General features: G+C 42.0%; 1 protein-coding gene and 1 long non-coding RNA gene across 2 annotated transcripts; one reads left to right on the forward strand and one right to left on the reverse strand.

Annotated features, from left to right (window-relative positions):
- Positions 1–1,009: 1,009 nt before the first annotated feature.
- Positions 1,010–1,750, reverse strand: LOC139435447 (uncharacterized). The gene is made up of 2 exons (XR_011644682.1): positions 1,685–1,750; positions 1,010–1,101 (listed from the first exon to the last, which is right to left on the reverse strand). It is a non-coding gene; the product is annotated as an uncharacterized lncRNA (long non-coding RNA).
- A 13,934-nt stretch (positions 1,751–15,684) lies between these two features.
- On the forward strand, positions 15,685–16,480 carry LOC117460407 (adhesion G protein-coupled receptor B1-like). The gene has a single exon (XM_034101795.1). The coding sequence runs from the start codon at positions 15,737–15,739 to the stop codon at positions 16,478–16,480; it is 744 nt and encodes a 247-aa protein (XP_033957686.1). The 5' UTR covers positions 15,685–15,736.
- Positions 16,481–22,561: the final 6,081 nt, after the last annotated feature.

Below are 22,561 nucleotides of genomic sequence, written 5' to 3' on the forward strand. Positions count from 1 at the left end.
TTCAGAATCTTAACCCTTCACATTTGTATGCAATTGTGCTAAATTCAACACTGGAATCAAGCAAATATTAATATGTTTGCATGACATTAGTTATTTATATTTTGATATCACTTAATTACACGTTTAATACATTTAAGTCAAGCTAAGGTACATGTGATGGTAGCTAGTTAGTGCTCTTACCTGTGAGGCCTCCTCCAAACAGCATAATAACCAGGCTGTATCATTAAAACTAAGTACCAGTTCTAGATCCTTGACTTTAGACAAACAATTCAAAAGACAAAATGTATTTAAAGACCAATCTTTATTTGAATGTGCCTCTTAACCTGAGATATTAGTTATACAGTAATGTATTGACAATCTAAAAAAACTGAGCAACTCAACAGTCAACTGTATATTTCTTTTTACTCTAAAGCATTTATTAATTTCATTTTCCCCCTCTCATATTCAGTGTGGACGGATTGAGACAGCATGGTGTCCAGAGAGCAGTAGAGACTTCAGGGAGAAACCTCCGTGCGATGGACGTCCTGTCTGTTGGTTTGGAGAGGACTGAGGGTCTTTCCTCAGCGAGGAGGACCAGGCCTGATGGAAGAGCCCATGCTGGGCAAAGCTGATACCAACTGCACAGGCCTAGTCTTTCACTTTATTTGACTAAATGTGTTTACTTATACATTTAATAGGTTTACACCTTCTGTTCATATGTGCTTTTTATTTAAAACATGTTTGATTAACTTTTGGTTCACATTTCAATAAATTGTATTTGTATTTGCATTCCTTTTGTCCATTATTCTTACTGAAAATGTTAGATTACACATTCACATCTGACTGAAGATTGGCCCCATGTATTTGTGACTTTGCAAACTCTTCGGTACAAGGCACAAGTGATGTGAAGCTCATAAAGTGAGGCAAATAGAAATAATCAGCTGATGGAGTGTAGATGTGGAAATAGGTGCATTCGATCAGCTGACTGTTTTTACAATAAAAGTAGTTTCTTAGTGTACTGGTCTTAAAATCTCATAACATCAGCTTTTAATGTTCCTCTTGGATGTTCTTCTTGACCCTCAGAGAAGGAGAAAATGTCGTGTCTTTCAGGCATGTCCTTTCCTAACAAAAATGACAGGACACATCAAACATATTATTGCAGAACAAGTGTGTTATTTATGAAAGCGGTGTGTTTGTGTGTTGAGGGGCTGTTGATATAATTATTTTGTAATTGTAATGTTTTTTTTAACATTTCAACAGTGAGCTACAAAGACAATCAGATTATGAATGAACAGTATGAAGTTCATCAACATTGAAATATATGTTATTATCAAAATAATATTTAACTGTTACAAAACGTAGTGCAACTGTAGAAGCTTGCTCTGTTGTCTCACTGAAAGAATAACTTTTACCACGTTTTTTACAGACAATATTGAGAGATAAATAGTAGCAGTTCTCATTATGTGTTAAATATCTTTGCCTTCAATACATTACATTAGAAAGCTGACAAAGTCATAGTGCTTGTTAACATCTAAATGTAACTTTTTGCATGGATAAGACCCTCAACTTAACTGATGTGTAGGTGATCTAGTATTTAGTATTGTTTAATGGAACGTATATCAGTGTATTCAAGTCAATACTTCATTTATTTAAACCAATATCTTTCTTGATCCTTTGTACAGTATGAAAAATAGAGTCTTTGTACCTGTGCTGAAGTTCACTGCTGTGAGGAGTCCAGTTCTGTCTCTCACTCTCTGGTCCAGCCTGTCTGCATCACCTGGACATCTTAAACAAACAGATATATATATATGTAAAGTACCATGTGTACAAACAATATAACTGATTCTCTTCTGTTGAACATGTTGGATTGTGTATTGTCCGAGTCAGGGTCCTTTTTATTTTACTGTAACTTTGGAAGTTGTGTTACCAATGCTTACTGTTTATTTGATACCCATTTGGTAATGCAATTAATAAAAACAATAAGGTTTGGGTTCGTTCTTCAGATGACTGTGACGTTAACGTGTAAGCTCAATAATTAACTCCAGCTCAACGAACCATATTGTAATATCTAAGTAATCATCTTGAAATATGACATTAATAAATGTAATATACACACATCTTATTGTGAGGTTGATTTCACATACACTACTTCGACGTTAGCTTGTCTACATACTTGAGCATAGCCAATTCAAATTAAGGCGAGACACCCCAGGTGAATAGGGTCATTTTTTTAACTTAAAGGTATCAGCTAGACATTTCTCTAGTTAATTACTTACAATAAGGCAATTGTCTTTTGTATTACAAGTTTTCTGAAATAGCATGTTTAATTTTACAAATTGTCCATTATCTCATTACATTTGCACATATTTTAACACATTTCAGGAATCGAAATCTGAACTTTGGATAAAGCCAGATTCAAAATTCTCGTTTCATTTTGTAGTCATATAAAGGCATATAAAGGCTTTTACAGAAGGGATATAGGATATCTCTTTTTATCACTCCATAAATCAGAAAATACTGTCAACAGCTCTAAAATATCCATTTTCGCCATGTTTTTAGGTATACAATGTTGTATAATTCAGGCTATGAATGATGTATGAACAAATCCTTCTGTAAAAGCCTTCATAATATTGATAATAATATAACTGGAAGGTTTGGTGTATGTAAGTGCAACTGAAGTGGAAATGTCGGACTCAGAGTAGGAGAAAAAACTAATTTTGAGAAAACGACCTTTAAAGATTACAGTGAGGCGCTAGCTAAACCCTCCTGTTCTTTGGATGACAGCTTGCGCCTCGACGCACTCCGTGAAGGTATTTCATGTTCGGGGTCATTTGTTTTTTGGATAACCTTGCTTCGTGCAAGTGACAATTGTTGTCGTCTTCTCTGTGAACGTTTTTTTCGCCGTTCTTTTGCCATTTTGAGATTTCAATTTCTAGCGGAAAGCTAACCAGGAAGTGTTTTAGCACACCACGTGACGCATCTGAACGAATCACGTTGTCAGAAATTGACACCAGCCAATGAAATTTCGTTTCTTGGTTTAAGATGAGATGAGATTGTGCAGGAGAGAGAGACACAGCTTTCCAACGATATCTCTGTTGACATGGTGCAAACAGCAGTCGCGGTACTTTATGTTACATTTTGTTGAATTTAGGAGAAATCTACAGACGCAAATAGACAAACTATAGTAAAAGAAACACTTAAATGTGTATTTTGTACGTTTTCCTTCCAAAAGCCTGAAAGAAAACATGTTATAGAATCAAAATAGCACAAAATCTCAAAATTGACCAGTGCATGAAAAACGATGTTTTTGCCTGCCGTGTCTCACCTTAACCTTAGCGATGCATACAGTTCCTACCTACATAATACAAATATCTCTCGAAGTTACAAGGATGACCTTATTTTATCAACCTCAAACAGAAGCCATTTGTTGTTCAGTATTACCCCACTTAACGCTTAACACTTGTCTATTTCGTTTTAACCTTTATATATACAGTATATGATTTTAACTTGGAGGCTACTATTAGCATTGTTAGCACCGATGTAGCTACCAATCGCTTACACGCTAACCCAAGCCTTAACATTCATTACGTAGCTGATTAAAATCATTAACACATAAAGTACTCGAATTTCAGTTAACGCAAAACCGCATTCATGCACCGTCTGTTTTAACCGCAGAGCGAGTCACAATAGTCCGATATATAAGCATGAAGAACAAACAACCACGACCGGCTTCAAGTTGTGTTCCCTGGATGAGCTGAGCAGGCAGAGTCCCTGTAGCTTCACGGAGCAGCTAGCAGAGAGACAAGAAGCTAGCAGCAGCAGTCACTTGACAGAGCCGTCACTCAATGTGACCACGCCCTAATTTATGCAAACACTTTAAGACCTAATATAAATAAAAGGGTCGCGTTAGAAAACAATTCACTCACAGATCCATAATCATGAAGGTGGAATCTAACTATATGCATAATAATATTTATTGCATCCAGGGGTAGAAACATGTTTTTTTCTGCTGTAAAGTTGGGCATTTTAACATGGGGGTCTATGGAAATTGCTCCTTTCTGCAGTCAGTCCCTATCGGCTAATATATGAACTGCAGTGTGTGGCACTTCCGTATTGGCGTCCCGGCTCTTGCCCAGAGTTTGGAGCTCGGTTGAGTCACCTGAAATGACAACTGTGAGGAAGGGGAGAGAGCAGATTTAAAGGTTTAGCAATGCACTATGATAGGCTTGTGGGAATAGAGCAAAGTGATTGGTTTAGCTGGGGAGTGACGCCCCCGATCACTGATTGAAAGGAGAGAGAGTAGTAAACTGGGAATATGTGAATGAATGAGTAAAGACGGTCTTCCTGGTTGAACTTGCGCTAAGTTTAATTTGTCCTGATTCTGATGTCCATGCCCATGAGCTCAAGCACTATCTTAGATCAAATAGGTTGTGCCCTTCAACAACCAAGCCCTTCAAGATCTGAGAAACATACATGAATCAAATCACTAACCAGGAATTAGAGCCATTTGCTGCAAAATGTTACATTTTTTAAAGCCTCTGGACTCTTCATCTATTTCCTTTAGATATGACCAGAATTAAAAGGAATCACCCTCTCTCAAGGGTACATCTTTTATTGATCTAGCTGGTAACACTGCAGTGTTTTAACTGGTTAACATTTACTGTATAAGATAGATAGATAGATAGATAGATAGATAGATAGATAGATAGAGAATAAACATTAGCAGCCAGTATACACATGTACAATATAAAGGACATATATCACTTGAGTATATACACAATATCAATAAAATATTGAATTAATTGATTACTCTACAATACAGTTTCACAGAGCTAAAGGAATATATAGAAATATACTACGACACATTGGCATTGGATCATATACATAACATTACCATTTTGCAAGCTGTCGTGCAAACAGGGATACATTTACAAAGTTAACAGTCATTTAATGTGGTTCTCTATCTCTTACCACAATCACCAAAAGGCGTTTGACTTGTGTTCATTGTGGATTTGTGATTTTTGAATAGTTCATCTCACCCTCTCTTCCCTCTTCCTATTGGCTCCCCCAAGCAGCTTCTTCTGCATGGAGCGAATATCCTGCATGATAAATGCCCTCCACCCCAAACTGCTGTAATTCATGTCTCTGCCAAATCATTTTGTCTGTGAATGAATTTGATGACGCAGAGGAGCAATTTGCCACACTTTGTACTTCAGAGAAGAGGGAATCCGTGCGGCCGCCCCGTGGCTTCTCGCCTTGTCGTGAACGTGGCAGAGTGAGGAGTGTGTCCCTGTGTTACTCTGCTAATCAGCCTCTAATCCCTGCGCTGCTGATGTGAGAAGTGATGCTCTGTGTGACTCTATCATTTTCTCATCAGTGCTCCCTTTGTCTGTCTCTCTCTTTACATCTCTGTCTGAGGGACTGTTGCTGCTCTGTGATTGGCCCATTGTTGGAACTCGCTCGCAGACTCAGCCTGTTGGGCATGTTTACATGGATTCATGCTTCTAGGCTGCTGGCTAATGCACCACCTTTGTTCTTTTAATTGCTTGCTGTTCCAGCCACAGGCTGAAAGGAATGAATAATTACACAGCTACAGAATACTAAAATGTCCACCCGGTGAAGAACTTCCTCTCTCCGAATACGAATGTTCCCAGACAGCCCGCTATAAGCACTGCAGCTCTCCTGAAAGTGTAAAAAAATGTGTTATATCATACAGCTAACAAGTATCAATACAACACAATCATTTGGTAGCAAACGGGACCATCACCAAGGGAAGCTACCACTGAATACAATTTAAGGTTGCATTCGAAGGGAGTAATAGGTTGATGAAAAAATGAATTGAGGGCAACCAAAACTTGTGGGCAGTGGGACCAGATGAAACTACAACATCTGGCACAGAATCACCTACAATATAGTAAAGAGTAACACCTAACCAAACAGTTGCCTGAGCACACATTGACAAACACTTTCATTAATTTGGGACTTGTGTTTCCCGTCTCTTGATGAAAGAAGTGACTACTGATGTTCACTATCCTTTAAGCTCAGTTTGGTCTCCAGCAACTCCCAGGGAAACGGTCTGGCTCCATCAGTAAATGCTAACGTTGTGCTGGTTACACAGTGAACTGTGTTAGAGCTTCTTCCCTTAACCTGTTCAGCCCTGAGCCTGTTGTTCAGGTCTCAGGCTCGATAATGACATTCCCAGAACAAATGACCATATCTTCCCTTCTAAAAAGGGTTAAAGTAATAATCTTTTTTCTCAAAGTAATGATAAACCTGTGAGTTGGATGTAGAAAGGTCAGAATCAATATAGATGTTTTTTATTTTAAAGAAAATTCAGATTGAACATAGTAAAAAACTGTAAATTATAGTGTCCGTCCAAAGATTACCGTATGTTTTACTTATAGTGAAAACTACCCTTGGATGATGGTAAGGTAGACTAAAAGCTTTAGAAATATAAAGTAGAACTTATAATAAGTACCCTGTATCAAGATTGATGCAAAACAAGTGACATGTGACCTTTTTAGAGAGGTTTAGCAAAAACAAACTCCACCTCTGAGGTGATTTGGGTGGAAATGGCCGTTTCTCTGGAACCCATTGGTCGATTTTGGTGATTGACATCTCGTTCTGACCGTTAGAGCCAATAGAATCGAAGGAGAATCTCCCCACTCACACACATGGTAAAACAAAAAGGTGGGGGTTTCGGGCACGCAGTTCTCCTGCAATGTTTTTAGCAACGTCTCGAAGACGTGAGGTGCATCAGTCGGGTATTTAGTTTTTTGTTGGTGCGAGTGTGCGTATGCTTGTGTGTGAGAACACCGGCACTCGAGACACAAAAGTAGAGGAAGTGATCGTGGGACATTGTATCAGCGGTGCTCATGAAATGAATACAGCTGAAACACTGGACAGATCTTAAAATCAGGGTAACGACAGATCCGTATGAAGATAAACAACCTCTCCATATTTTGCCTTAGACTAATATTTACGGAAGTCACGGCGATCTCTCAAAGCTGTGATCTGAAGAGGGTTACTTCCTCTTTCTATCCATCAATAATGTCACTCTGTTATCACAATGCTATTCTAATTAAAGCACCTTTCAAATTGCAGCTTAATAAAATGATTAAAGAGGATCTATATTCCTGTCTGCAGTCCTAATGCACGTTTCTAATTTTAAGAAAGTCTTCAATGTTCTTACCTAATTTGATATACAGTCATATGATCATAATTACAAACATACTTTGGTTTTATATGTTTGTGTATTAAGCTCTTAAATAAACTATTTGGGCTGGGTGGCGCTCTATATCTTAGGGCCAATAGGAGACCTGATGCATTATTTCCCCTCCTCCTCATTAGCATTATGTGCAGCTAGTGTGACTAGTGCACCTTTGGGACCCACTAGTACTACTAGTGAACATTTTAAGCCTCACTAGTTCACTAGTGGAATTTAAATGTATCTCACTAGTTAACTAGTAAAGGCAAAAGGTTCACTAGTTAACGTGTAGACATGTTGAGCCCCACTAGTTAACTAGTAAGGTCAAAAGAAGCGTCAACTAGTGAACATTTTGCTGAGTGATTCTGGGTGCTACTAGTTAACTAGTGCAGACAAATGTATGCCGCGAGTTAACTAGTTGTGCTTCTTTTGTGTAACTAGTTAACATGTCAGAGCTTTGGCAGCACACTAGTTCACTTGTAAGACTTTTAGGGTCACTAGTACGGTCAGAGGGCCACTAGTTCATCAAAAAGCTTACACCTTGGGACTTTGGCGTTACTAGTGCTGCTCCTGGCATCACTAGTAAGGCATACGTGGTAACTAGTCGGACAAAAGTGCCACTAGTTGCTGAAAAAGAGTGACTAGTGAAATGTTTTATTTAACTAGTAAAGCAGAGTGCCTAACTAGTTTGACCATATATCTAACAAGGGAAATCAAAGAGCCAACTAGTGTAGGCCGCTGCCGTCTGATATCAAGGAAATTGAATAAATACTCAAATGGCTTGCCATATGTCACTAGTACGGTCAGAGGGCCACTAGTTCATCAAAAAGCTTACACGTTGGGACTTTGGTGCTACAAGTGCTGCTCATGGCGTAACTAGTAAGGCTTATGTGCTAACTAGTCGGACAAAAGTGCCACTAGTTGCTGAAAACTAGTGTAATGTTTTATTGAACTAGTAAAGCAGAGTGCCAAACTAGTTTGACCATATATCCAGGGGCGGATCGAGACAAATATCCATGGGGTGGCAAGAGGGTGGCAGGAGATGTTGAGGGGTGGCAGAAGTATATGCTGATTTAATCGCAGTCATATCAATCAATGTTAACTTGGAAAGCCACAATATTAATATTTTAACTCAATATATACATTAGGTGACATTATTGTGGCACATCAGTAAAGCCTTACATATAAATATATAAGGTGGCACACATCATTTAATGAATTTTAACTGAACAATAACTGAATGAGTTTGTTTCACTCTTAGACCTGTAGGGGTACCACATCTATGCAGACTGCTGCAATAAGTACATTAATTAACTGTCTCATCGATGTTTGTCTGAATGAATATGATACTATTAACAATCATAGTATTCCTATCAGCTGTCAATCACTGTTATGATTCACTATTCATTTATTATTGAATAAACTATATATTTTGGAGGAGTTAATGATGAATGTTCCTGAAGATGCTTGCTCACCCTCCTTCAAATTTGAAAGACAAGTAATTATATCATGTATCAAAATTCAAAAGATTCAAAAGAACAGTTCAGCGCCCCACGACTTTACTGCAAACAGTTACAACCTTGACTTTACATCAGAAAGAACAAACATTAAAGAAGTGACTAACTGCATCAGTTAGGGTTAAACAATGTGTATTCAGCTAAAACATAAACATCGCTGCAGTTATTATCCAGTGGAAAGTCCTTACCTACTGGCCTAGTTAAAGTGGTTACTTTTTTTTGGCTGGGCAGTGTAGTTTTACACACTGTCTTATTTGACTTTCTCAGGACTTAAAACAGTTTTTTGGGGGCAGACCCCCACAAAGAAAAAAGAAATATATTTACACGTAAGGTCATCATCATAACAGTTTGTTATGCTCATCGAGTCATCCGTGAGCAGAGCATCAAGTTGACATGCCTATAACAGCTGAATGCGGCGATTACCATTTTGTTCAGCAAAGCGCCCCACAAACATATTAAGATCAACAGTTTTAGTGCGTTTTGATTCAATGCTGAGTACAGCCAAACTTGACAGTCTCTTCTCTGTCATTGTAGACCGCAAATACCTCATTCCTTCCGTCTGCTTTGATCTGAAATGCTTCTCGTTTTGCGCCGTTCCCCCGTTCAAATGAAATCGATATTTCCACTCTCGCACCAGGGCCGGGGGAGGGGTTACAAGACTTGCGTCTTGTGCTGCATTCACTTGCACTCGAACATTAGAGATTTTCTCTCATAAATGTCCGATAAGCCACAACTTTTCTTTCAAAACAAAGATGCCAACTGGGGTGGCAGCTGGGGTGGCAAGGCTATTGTTTAGGGTGGCAGTTGCCACCCCATGCCACCCGGTAGATCCGCCCCTGCATATATCTAACAAGTGAAATCAAAGAGCCAACTAGTGTAGGCAGCTGCCGTCTGATATCAAGGATATGGAATAAATACTCAAATGGCTTGCCATATTACAACTGGTTAATCGTCATTCACCTAGATCAACCAATAAGAAACTTTAGGCTTTAGCTATAACAATGCTAATACAACGTTTCCTAATAGTACACCGAAAAACTTCACTTAAATGTATTATATCAACAGCTTTCACATAACAAAAAGCAATAATATTAAGTTTAAATGAAAGATATTAGGTTCAATTTGAGCTTTCTACTAACCTAATAGAGTTATATGACATTTGTTGACCTAATGCAATAATTATTAATTAGTAATTAAAGTCAGCCTTTCAGTGTATGATCCCGGGGTCTGCTCGGACTTAGTTTGTCTGTCTTCGATGAAAGTTATTTTTCCTCGTACTCTGTCAGCCGCCAGCGTCTTCTTCTGAACCTGTTAGAATTTAACTGCTGGAATAAGTAAATAAGCTACAGTGTTTAACGAGATTGACACCACCAGTATTTATCATTTGGGCAAGGTCTTATAAAAGATACCTTCAGGTTGCATATTCACCTCGGACTATAATCCACAAAAATGAAGGGTTCAAATATAAAACAATATGGTGTACTGAAAAACACAATTCATTTATGCCATGCTAAATACCAGCCTTGCTCCATGATGTGCTCTATTGTGAACAACCAGTGTTTTTAGTGAGTTTGAAGCCATAATACAGCAAACAGCAAAGATCCAAAGACTTGCTTTGAATAATTTACAGGAAACATCAAGTTTAATCTCAGGGTCAGATTTCTTTCAGCAGACTGCCACCGTCAGCACTGGCTCAAATCTCTTCTTGCTCTGCCATCTCCTATTCTCCCCTGCTGTAGAGTACATTAAAGTGAGCTAATAGCTGCCCCAGCATCTGTTTGGATCTGAAACGCCATCTAAGTGTGTGTGTGTGTGTGTGTGTGTGTGTGTGTGTGTGTGTGTGTGTGTGTGTGTGTGTGTGTGTGTGTGTGTGTGTGTGTGTGTGTGTGTGTGTGTGTGTGTGTGTGTGTGTGTGTGTGTGTGTGTGTGTGTGTGTGTGTGTGTGTGTGTGTGTGTGTGTGTGTGTGTGTGTGTTTTACTGGGTTGGAGGTAAGAATGTGTGGGAAGTTTCTTGTCGTTGGTAATGGAGGGAGGCTTGACATTAACAGGAAGCTCCAATAGAGCACTGCATGTTGGGAGATCACACTCCCTCTCGGCAGGTGGGGGGGAGGAGGACCGGGCAGGTGGGGGGTGAGAAGGAAGCGGGGGGGTGTGGCATGTCTGGAGATAAATGAGGCCAAGCTGTCAATAAAGAGCAGCCCTTTATCCTCTGTTAAAGCTCTATTCATTTCATTACTGTCACATCTGTCTGGGGGAGAGGTAGTTCTCCCCGGACACGTCTGGGTGGGAGGTGAGGTGTGAGAGCAGGGCGAGGCGAAGGAGACGTGAGGTGTGCTGATATACAATAAGACAGGATCAATTACTGTATCTGAAGAAAAGCCTGTGGTGGTACGTGATATTAGACACAGGGCCTTTTCTATGGCTTAGGGTTTGGAGAATAGACCCCCTGACTTAAACTAGCTGCAGTCCACACCATCAGGTCCTATCGTCTGTTCCTAGCCTCTTTTCCCTTCAAATGAGTGAAAAACATCATGGGGTTTAGGAAAGTTGTGAAGGAGAAATCATCAGGAAAAGACAGCTGCAGATCTAAGAGAATCTGATTGGGCAACACTGGGCGACGTAGTTCCGATGCGACAGTACGTGTGCTGTTGAAAAACGAACATTTTCCATGGATTGACTACCACCACCACATCTTCATAATCATTTCTTTGGAATTGTTTTTAAATGTTTAGTTTGCCTTTTGGTATAACATATTTTTGAAAGTTGAATACAGATAAGGAATAATGGCATAAGATGGAAAATGCTTAATAAGCACTGAAACGGTTGCTTCCATGAACGGTGCGTCACCTTAACCCTTCCTGCCGTGTCGTTTCTCGCCCTCACCGCGGTGTTCCCAGTCAGATTTCATTGGTTTGTTGGGCTGTCGGGCGCAACAGCGGTAATTCAAGTTTAAAAGTCTCAAAATGCTACAACTACCGTCACGAACTGGATGAATGTGAAGTATGTTGTTAAAGGAGGATGAAAGCGTAATCAAGGAGCACTATTGGAGCGACTTTGATGGTTATTGGACTCAGGATTCATTCATTCGGATTCCCGCTGTATGAAGTAAGATGGATTTTGCCGATGTGTTTATGTGGATTCAAAAGTCGTAAATAATCTACAAAATGGAGGCGACCGATCTGATCAGAGCAACTGTGACAAATAATCCAACTAAAACCGGCATGGACCATGACTATGTTTTAAAAATGCGCTTATCGAGAAAAGCCCGGTTTGGACACTTTACGGGCAGAAGAAACATTTCTATAGAAATAATTATACATTTGTCTTTTTATGCCTTTATTAGCTACTAACTTGAATTTTTAATCAACTGAATTAATCAATTATTTTTTATATTTTATTGTAATGTAGAGACAAGGCTTTTAGTGACAATCATGTATTGCGTTACAATTATATGTCGGTTGGGAACCACTGATGTAGAGAATTCAAACAGCTCTTATCATGGCATCTAAGCTAAACCCACCCGGAGTGTCTGTGGTTGGGCAGCGTCTCCCTGCACTCCTCTCAGAAACACTTCAGTGCTGCCCGACTGTCAGACACGTTCAGCCCACGCATTCAATCAATAACAGTCCGCCTTCATTCATGTATTTCCATTTTGCTTCGAGGTTTGGGACTTTGATTGCAGGTGACGTTGTTAACCATTCTCCTCGTTGTTTCTACCACATGGTATACTCTCTGTATTATGTAGACATATGCAGACTGTGGGTACTGCCATATGTTACTTTCCCATATGCTTGGGAATATATGTAGTTTTTTGTATTTGTGTGTTTTGTCAAATCTTTTTTTCAGCTTTAAAAGAAGGACATAACATTTGAGCAAACAGCATTAATCAACATATGTTTTGCAAAGAGATGTTGAATATGTGCGACCTACAATACAAATCAAACTAGCACAATATTGATGAAGTATATTTCTAAAAAACACTACATCAAACATTGCATCTACTTTTCATTTTGAGTTCAGATATGTGACGTTGTTGAAGGTTGAGGCGGAATAGATAATGCATTTGATTTCAGAAAATAAAGAGAAAGCTCTTGTTGACGGAGCTAGATGCACATGTTGATCACAGTTTGCTTATGAAGTTTGTTTGGAAAGGAGCATGCTGCAGAGACGAAGCGTTGCACTTCCCCTGAAGGCGTGCTTAAGAAGGATTCTGCGTTTAGGGTGTTTTATTGGTTGTGATGACTTATCTTGATCTACATCCTATCCCAACAACTCAGACTGGGGGTGTTTCTCAATGTCGAGCAAAGCTGCTCCAGAGCCACTATTTCAAGCACACTACGCCATCGAGTGCCGCCGAAGGACTGTTCCAATGTTCAGCATTCTTGGAATTCTACCGAGCCCGGCGTACTTCGTTTGGAGAAATGTCGAGGCTGCACATGTGTAGACTCCGGTCTTAAAATCCCCACAATGCTTTGCGCACGGACCAATTTCCCCAAATCTGTGGCGGGAAATGTAAGGCGGGCCTCTCATATGACGCACACCTGCACACTTTCTAGCCTGTTCCACTCTTCTTTTTCCGAATGCCAGGCAGTATTCTTGCCTCGCTTCTGAAGCAAGTGACTCGGAAGACATGTGCTACCAAGCAAGCGTACTCGAGATTGAGAAACACCCCGTGTGTCGGGCTGCAGACCTCTGATTAGTCTGTGGAGCTTCACTTGTGTACAAATCTAAATCAAGAGCAGGGCTTCAGAGCCTGTTTTCAGACGTCTTTATAATGTGTGACCAGCAGAAGTTACTAAGTATATTTACTCAAGTACTGTACTTAAAGGTGGGGTAGGTAAGTTTCAGAAACCGGCTCGAGATACACTTTTTGTTATATTCCATGGAATGCTCTTAACATCCCGATAGCAATGAATATCTGAAGTGCTTTGACAAAAAATCCATAAAAACATTTCATCTGTAGAAGCCGTAATACTGTAAAAAGTACAACCTGGCCTACCTGCCTGTCAGCCTTCCATCGGGGCACACACTTATCTCGTGCCCTCATTGGTCATGTGCGCGTTTGTGTGTGTTGGAGGAGGGGCTCTGTGAGGAAGTGGCAGATTTTCTCCAGTTGTGTATTTTTAAATTCTAGCGATCTCGAGCCGGTTTCTCAAACTTACCTACCCCACCTTTAAGTCCTATTTTCTCATACTTGTGCTTTACTTATATTTCCATGTAATGCTACTTTATACTTCTTCTGCTCTACATTTTGGAACACGTATTGTACTTTTTAATAATAACTACTTTTTACATATATGATATAATGCAGTATGCTCCTACCAATATATATATATATATATATATATATATAAATATATCATTATATAAAAAAGGATTATCTTAATAACAAATTACAACATTTAAATGCCCTTACATGTATTTGTAAGCAATTAGAATATTAATAATACTAATAAATTACTTTCAAAACAGCCATGGTGCATAATGGGTGCTTTTTCTTTTTATAATTTAAGTACATTTAGCTGGCAATACTTCTCTACTTAAGTCACTTTTGAAATCAGGACTTTCACTTGTAATTAAGTATTTCTACTTTTACTCGTAAAAGATCTAATATCTTATAACAAGATGGCTTCCACGACAAGATGGCTTCCATAGCAAGATTGGTTGGCTTTTAAACGTCTTTTTAAGAAGTAGAATTCATTCAAATGCATAGTATATGTATTTTCCTTTGATCATTGATATCAGAAACCTTAAATGAAATAAAGATCATTCTGAAGAGAAATGCCTAAAACATAATTTCAGTGAACTGTACTGTTGTTAAGCATGTAGAACAACAAGCTGCATTCTAAACACTGACATATTGTGTTTCAGACGGCAAACCGTTCCACGTGCAGCCGACACAGAGCAACACCACTTTCCACGCGTATCATGTTGTCGGTCAGCTTGTATTCGGCGCTCTGCTTTCCTCTCCACTGATATGGCTTTCTCTTTTGATAGTTCAGAACAGGATACAGGGGTTGTAGTTCTCCTCACAGCTAATGGCCACAAAGCGCCGTAGACAGAACAACGTGAGTGAGCTCTTGCGTTTCCTTTCATAAACACCTATGTTCAAGTCAATGAGCTTTTCTTCTCATTTCCCAAACTCGAGCTGTTTAGCTGTGAAGACCTTTTATCCTGCTTCTCTTTATATTCTGTTCTTCTTCGTTCATATCTGCACTAATCATTCTGCTTTACTTTTAGTATACATCATGTTGTATACAATACCTTTCGCTCACTACAAGAGCAACCAGAAAGTGTGTATTTTAATTATACTGTGCGTCATAGCGTTTTAAATAAAAACACATGAATTATAGCTTCAATCAGCAAAGTGCTCCACGGGAAGCAGCCCTTCATACCACGTCCAGGTGTAATACAGGAGAGCAGCTACATCGCTAAATAAACAGCTACGTTATGAATCTGTATTTAAAGCAAAACATCTAATTACTTTTGGATGTAATAAGCAAAAACAGAACGGACTATTGATCACGGTGTTGTCTCACCCTGATACGGTGGAGTCATGCACGGCTGCAGGTGTTGTGCTTGGTAATTAATAGTCTTGTAATTTGACCAATAATGAGCTGGCAGATGCAACCTGTGAGCAGACATTCTCTCAGGAGAAGGCCAATCTGAACTCGCACAGAGAAGAAGAACTCAACTGCTGTCTGCCTCCGTCTGCTTCACCTCCCTGTTGTTCTCCAGTGGCTGCCGTGGGTTACAGAGCCAATACTACCAGCTGATGTGCAGAGATGAAGAGGATCAGTGTCGTCTGACGAGACACAAACTCTAATGCAATGTCTGTCTCTTTCATTTCGCAGGTTCTTGTGAATCTCGGGTCGACTGATGCAGCCATGGGCCGATCACTGGACCTCTGAGAGCGCCCACCCCCCCCCACCCTCTATTCTTCCTCTGCCCTGCAGAGCTGCCAATAGAGTCCTCCAGAGTCAGACACCAGCCACCAGCCTGTGACACCTTCTCCCCCCTTCACCTGTGCACCATGAGAAGTGTTGTTTCTCAGGTGAGCGGCCCCTCCAGGCGGCCCCTCCTGGCCCTGCTCCTGTATCTGGCCCCTCTGCTGCTGATGGAGGGTTGCTGCTACGCGGCCCCCTCAGGCCCGGAGTCTGACTCTTGCTCCACCCTAGTCCAGAGCCGCTTTTTCGGCTTCTTCCTGTCATCGTCGGCGTTCCCCAGCATGCCCTGCTCCTGGACTCTGCAGAACCCCGACCCGCGGCGCTACACCATCTTCCTCAAGGTCACCAAACCTACGGAGCACTGTGTGCCGTCACAGCTGCGCACCTTCCAGTACGAGTCCTTCCTGGAGACAACGCGCACCTACCTGGGCATGGAGAGCTTCGACGAGGTGGTGAAGCTGTGCGACGCCTCGGCCTCCGTGGCCTTCCTGGAGGCGGGGAAGCAGTTCCTCCAGATGAGGAAGGGTCTCCCTCGGGCGGGAAAGACCACGAAGGATGGTGATGGGGATTTCAAAACTGAGTACCTGGTGGTCGGGAAGCGAAACCCCAGCATGGCGGCCTGTCAGATGCTGTGCCAGTGGCTGGAGGACTGCCTGGCCTCAAGCACCTCCAGCAGGCCCTGTGGCATCATGCAGACCCCCTGCACCTGCTGGGAGCCCCCACCGCTGCTCAGTAAGGGGGATAGCTGCTACCACAATGGAGTTTACCTGGAAAACTGTTTGCCCAGCATGAAAGAGAGCGGAAGGAATGCTGAGATAAATGGTGAGTAGGAAAGCTTTAATGGTTAAAAGCAAAAACATATATATTACTCCTATTTACGGCTATTTAACAAAATACATTTTGTAAATAAATATTTGTTCTAAGGGGATTACATCATGGTTCACAAATCAACTTAAAAAGCATCTAAGTGCAAAGACGAACGATTATCTGGGCTTCTCTGTCAAACAAAGCGTGTGCCTTCAACAGAGAGAAGTGTATTTGTTTATCTGACCTCTCGTCACCCTTGGAGTACAGCAGGCTCTCAGCGGAATGACAGAAAGTGGCATATGCCGTAGCGATGAAGCCGGTGGAAATGTGTATGATTTGTGGAAAGTGAGGATAATTGCGTGTCATTGGGCCGAAAGCAAGCAAAGTGCTTTGGCTAAAGTAGAGGAGATAAAGAGGGACGGAAGGAGGCAAATGGAGGCTTAGGGTTTCATCTGATGGAAGCCAGCTCGGTGACCTTGCGAGGTCGAAACTGTATTCCATCCCTCCGGTCCAGGCAGAGACACTCAATCGGCCCTCGGGAAACCTGTGGAAGCAGAGGAGAATGAAGTGCTGATATCCAATAGCTCTGGGGCTTCTCAGAAGGGGGGGGGGTAAAGTGAGACAAAAGAGGAAGATAGGAGGAGAAGTGCTGCGATGGAATACTGGCCTGTGGCTTGAGGTCTAATTATCTGCTGCTTGATCCCCCCCCTCCTCCCCCTCCCCGGCAGAGAGGATGTGGCCTGACATCTGTATCCTGGCTTCATCAAGACTATGGCCAGAGGGAAGGAACATTTCTCCGCTCCCTCTCTCCCCTAACCTTTCCACCATCTCACTCTCTCAGTCGCTTCCCCTAATCAGCCAGGGTCTTTCTCTCGGTCCTCCTCCTCCTCTGAGCCACCGCCAATCTGTCCCTCTCCAGGCTGATCGTGGGCTGATACTGAGCCAGTCGTGGGAAGCCAGTGAGGCAGAGAAGATGTTGGGGTGGGTATCTCCTGCCTTATCCTCCTCCGTTCTCCAGAGCGGCGAATATCCCCCAGCCTCCTCTCTGCTAGTTACGGTCCTTATGTAATCCCGCTTATGGTGTTCAACAGCGGGGCGTGGGCTGTGTGTGCCCTCAGGTGTGAAAAAAAATAATGAACCATCCACTGTTGGCTTTTGTAGAGATGGAAACGCTTTATAGCTCTGTGTGCTTCAACCCACACGGGCGAAACGTCTTTCTGACGATAATGCTGCTTCAGAGCGGAGATGGAACCCTGTGATGAGCTGAAATAGAAAAAGGCAAGCAGGCGCTGAATATTTGACTGGATGGCTTGAATTGGGGGATGAAGATGAAAAAGGGGTGGGCTAATGGATTCTGTGTGGGAATAGGTGGGAGAGCCCGGCAGTTATGGCCCGCTGTGCAGAGGATGAGAGGAATAGACGGCTTGTGAGCGATGAATGGATGAAAGACAATAGGCACAGTCGGGGAGTGGAGAGGCTGACAGGCTGAGAGGGGAGTTGTGTCAGGTGAGGGGGCCTGATGAGGATGGATGGTTGTTGCTTGGGTCAGGCAGAACACAGCTGGCCCGGCTTGGTCCCAGAATCCTCAGTAACTGAGCAGTTCAGAGATAACAGCTGCCTCCCAGCATCCTTCACTCCCTCTCTGCAGAAGGACTGAAAGCAGAGAGAGGGCGAGACCTTCTGTCAGCTCTGCTCAAGTGGTGAAGAGATGAAGTGGGCGTGGCAGGTGGATGGTGAAGAGATTAAGTGGGCGTGGCAGATGGATGGTGAAGAGAGGAAGTGGGCGTGGCAGGTGGATGATGAAGAGAGGATGTGGGCGTGGCAGATGGATGGTGAAGAGATGAAGTGGGCGTGGCAGGTGGATGGTGAAGAGAGGAAGTGGGCGTGGCAGGTGGATGGTGAAGAGAGGAAGTGGGCGTGGCAGGTGGATGGTGAAGAGATGAAGTGGGCGTGGCAGATGGATGGTGAAGAGATGAAGTGGGCGTGGCAGGTGGATGGTGAAGAGATGAAGTGGGCGTGGCAGATGGATGGTGAAGAGATGAAGTGGGCGTGGCAGGTGGATGGTGAAGAGAGGAAGTGGGCGTGGCAGATGGATGGTGAAGAGATGAAGTGGGCGTGGCAGATGGATGGTGAAGAGATGAAGTGGGCGTGGCAGATGGATGGTGAAGAGATGAAGTGGGCGTGGCAGATGGATGGTGAAGAGATGAAGTGGGCGTGGCAGATGGATGGTGAAGAGATGAAGTGGGCGTGGCAGGTGGATGGTGAAGAGAGGAAGTGGGCGTGGCAGATGGATGGTGAAGAGATGAAGTGGGCGTGGCAGGTGGATGGTGAAGAGATGAAGTGGGCGTGGCAGGTGGATGGTGAAGAGAGGAAGTGGGCGTGGCAGATGGATGGTGAAGAGATGAAGTGGGCGTGGCAGGTGGATGGTGAAGAGAGGAAGTGGGCGTGGCAGATGGATGGTGAAGAGATGAAGTGGGCGTGGCAGGTGGACTCAGTACAGCAGATTCTTCTCGCAAAGTGTGTGTCCCACCACTGACCTGCCTTTTCACATTTCAACCAGAACAGAAATATTTCTCTTACCCTTAAAGCAGTTGTTGTTGTGTAACGTTAACCTCGCCATTCAATGATTGGCTTTCATGAGCTTACTTACCAAAGCATACTTGTCGGCACATATATTGCAGAAAAGGAAGAATTGGTCTGACTGAAGAACCGTGTTAAACACAATCCAGGGTTTGCCAACGTTTTGATCAAACAATTGAGTCTTCTGTTTAGTAAGCGGTTTGTTACTACTTTGTTTACTTCCGTAACACAGTGACATCACAATGTAACAATTGCGCTTATATTAGCTAGTGCCCCAAAGCATTGTACGTGAAAGTCTAAGGGGCGGGACATCAGTAAGCGTTTGACCAATCACAACAGAGCCGGCCAGCTAACCAATTAGAGCAGCTGGGCTCTGGTTTCAGACAGAGGGTGAAAAGAGGTGCTGCAGCACAGACAGTATGAGAAAGATAAAGAGCTTTTTGAACAGTAAAGCATGGAGACATGTAGAGACACTACATACTGATATACACCTGAACATCAGCAGGAGAGGACTCTTTAAAGTAGAGACTCTACATACTGATATACACCTGAACATCAGCAGGAGAGGACTCTTTAAAGTAGAGACACTACATACTGATATACACCTGAACATCAGCAGGAGAGGACTCTTTAAAGTAGAGACACTACATACTGATATACACCTGAACATCAGCAGGAGAGGACTCTTTAAAGTAGAGACACTACATACTGATATACACCTGAACATCAGCAGGAGAGGACTCTTTAAAGTAGAGACACTACATACTGATATACACCTGAACATCAGCAGGAGAGGACTCTTTAAAGTAGAGACACTACATACTGATATACACCTGCACATCAGCAGGAGAGGACTCTTTAAAGTAGAGACACTACATACTGATATACACCTGAACATCAGCAGGAGAGGACTCTTTAAAGTAGAGACACTACATAATGATATACACCTGAACATCAGCAGGAGAGGACTCTTTAAAGTAGAGACACTACCTACTGATATACACCTGAACATCAGCAGGAGAGGACTCTTTAAAGTAGAGACACTACATACTGATATACACCTGAACATCAACAGGAGAGGACTCTTTCAAGTAGAGACACTACATACTGATATACACCTGAACATCAGCAGGAGAGGACTCTTTAAAGTAGAGACTCTACATACTGATATACACCTGAACATCAGCAGGAGAGGACTCTTTAAAGTAGAGACACTACCTACTGATATACACCTGAACATCAGCAGGAGAGGACTCTTTAAAGTAGAGACACTACATACTGATATACACCTGAACATCAGCAGGAGAGGACTCTTTAAAGTAGAGACACTACATACTGATATACACCTGAACATCAGCAGGAGAGGACTCTTTAAAGTAGAGACACTACATACTGATATACACCTGAACATCAGCAGGAGAGGACTCTTTAAAGTAGAGACACTACATACTGATATACACCTGCACATCAGCAGGAGAGGACTCTTTAAAGTAGAGACACTACAAACTGATATACACCTGAACATCAGCAGGAGAGGACTCTTTAAAGTAGAGACACTACATACTGATATACACCTGAACCTCAGCAGGAGAGGACTCTTTAAAGTGGAGACACTACATACTGATATACACCTGAACATCAGCAGGAGAGGACTCTTTAAAGTAGAGACACTACATACTGATATACACCTGAACATCAGCAGGAGAGGACTCTTTAAAGTAGAGACACACACCTGAACATCAGCAGGAGAGGACTCTTTAAAGTAGAGACACTACATACTGATATACACCTGAACATCAGCAGGAGAGGACTCTTTAAAGTAGAGACACTACTACATACTGATATACACCTGAACATCAGCAGGAGAGGACTCTTTAAAGTAGAGACACTACATACTGATATACACCTGAACATCAGCAGGAGAGGACTCTTTAAAGTAGAGACACTACATACTGATATACACCTGAACATCAACAGGAGAGGACTCTTTAAAGTAGAGACACTACATACTGATATACACCTGAACATCAGCAGGAGAGGACTCTTTAAAGTAGAGACACTACATACTGATATACACCTGAACATCAGCAGGAGAGGACTCTTTAAAGTAGAGACACTACATACTGATATACACCTGAACATCAGCAGGAGAGGACTCTTTAAAGTAGAGACTCTACATACTGATATACACCTGAACATCAGCAGGAGAGGACTCTTTAAAGTAGAGACACTACATACTGATATACACCTGAACATCAGCAGGAGAGGACTCTTTAAAGTAGAGACTCTACATACTGATATACACCTGAACATCAGCAGGAGAGGACTCTTTAAAGTAGAGACTCTACATACTGATATGCACCTGAACATCAGCAGGAGAGGACTCTTTAAAGTAGAGACACTACATACTGATATACACCTGAACATCAACAGGAGAGGACTCTTTAAAGTAGAGACACTACATACTGATATACACCTGAACATCAGCAGGAGAGGACTCTTTAAAGTAGAGACACTACATACTGATATACACCTGAACATCAGCAGGAGAGGACTCTTTAAAGTAGAGACACTACATACTGATATACACCTGAACATCAGCAGGAGAGGACTCTTTAAAGTAGAGACTCTACATACTGATATACACCTGAACATCAGCAGGAGAGGACTCTTTAAAGTAGAGACACTACATACTGATATACACCTGAACATCAGCAGGAGAGGACTCTTTAAAGTAGAGACTCTACATACTGATATACACCTGAACATCAGCAGGAGAGGACTCTTTAAAGTAGAGACTCTACATACTGATATGCACCTGAACATCAGCAGGAGAGGACTCTTTAAAGTAGAGACTCTACATACTGATATGCACCTGAACATCAGCAGGAGAGGACTCTTTAAAGTAGAGACACTACATACTGATATACACCTGAACATCAACAGGAGAGGACTCTTTAAAGTAGAGATACTACATACTGATATACACCTGAACATCAGCAGGAGAGGACTCTTTAAAGTAGAGACACTACATACTGATATACACCTGAACATCAGCAGGAGAGGACTCTTTAAAGTAGAGACACTACATACTGATATACACCTGAACATCAGCAGGAGAGGACTCTTTAAAGTAGAGACTCTACATACTGATATACACCTGAACATCAGCAGGAGAGGACTCTTTAAAGTAGAGACACTACATACTGATATACACCTGAACATCAGCAGGAGAGGACTCTTTAAAGTAGAGACACTACATACTGATATACACCTGAACATCAGCAGGAGAGGACTCTTTAAAGTAGAGACTCTACATACTGATATACACCTGAACATCAGCAGGAGAGGACTCTTTAAAGTAGAGACACTACATACTGATATACACCTGAACATCAGCAGGAGAGGACTCTTTAAAGTAGAGACTCTACATACTGATATACACCTGAACATCAGCAGGAGAGGACTCTTTAAAGTAGAGACACTACATACTGATATACACCTGAACATCAGCAGGAGAGGAC

Source organism: Pseudochaenichthys georgianus, chromosome 16, assembly GCF_902827115.2.
Source record: "Pseudochaenichthys georgianus chromosome 16, fPseGeo1.2, whole genome shotgun sequence".
NCBI classification, from domain to species: Eukaryota; Metazoa; Chordata; class Actinopteri; order Perciformes; family Channichthyidae; genus Pseudochaenichthys; species Pseudochaenichthys georgianus.

Bases quoted from the DNA above. Each gene is read 5' to 3' on its own strand.
- LOC117460407 (XM_034101795.1), top strand. From the start codon at position 15,737: ATGAGAAGTGTTGTTTCTCAGGTGAGCGGCCCCTCCAGGCGGCCCCTC.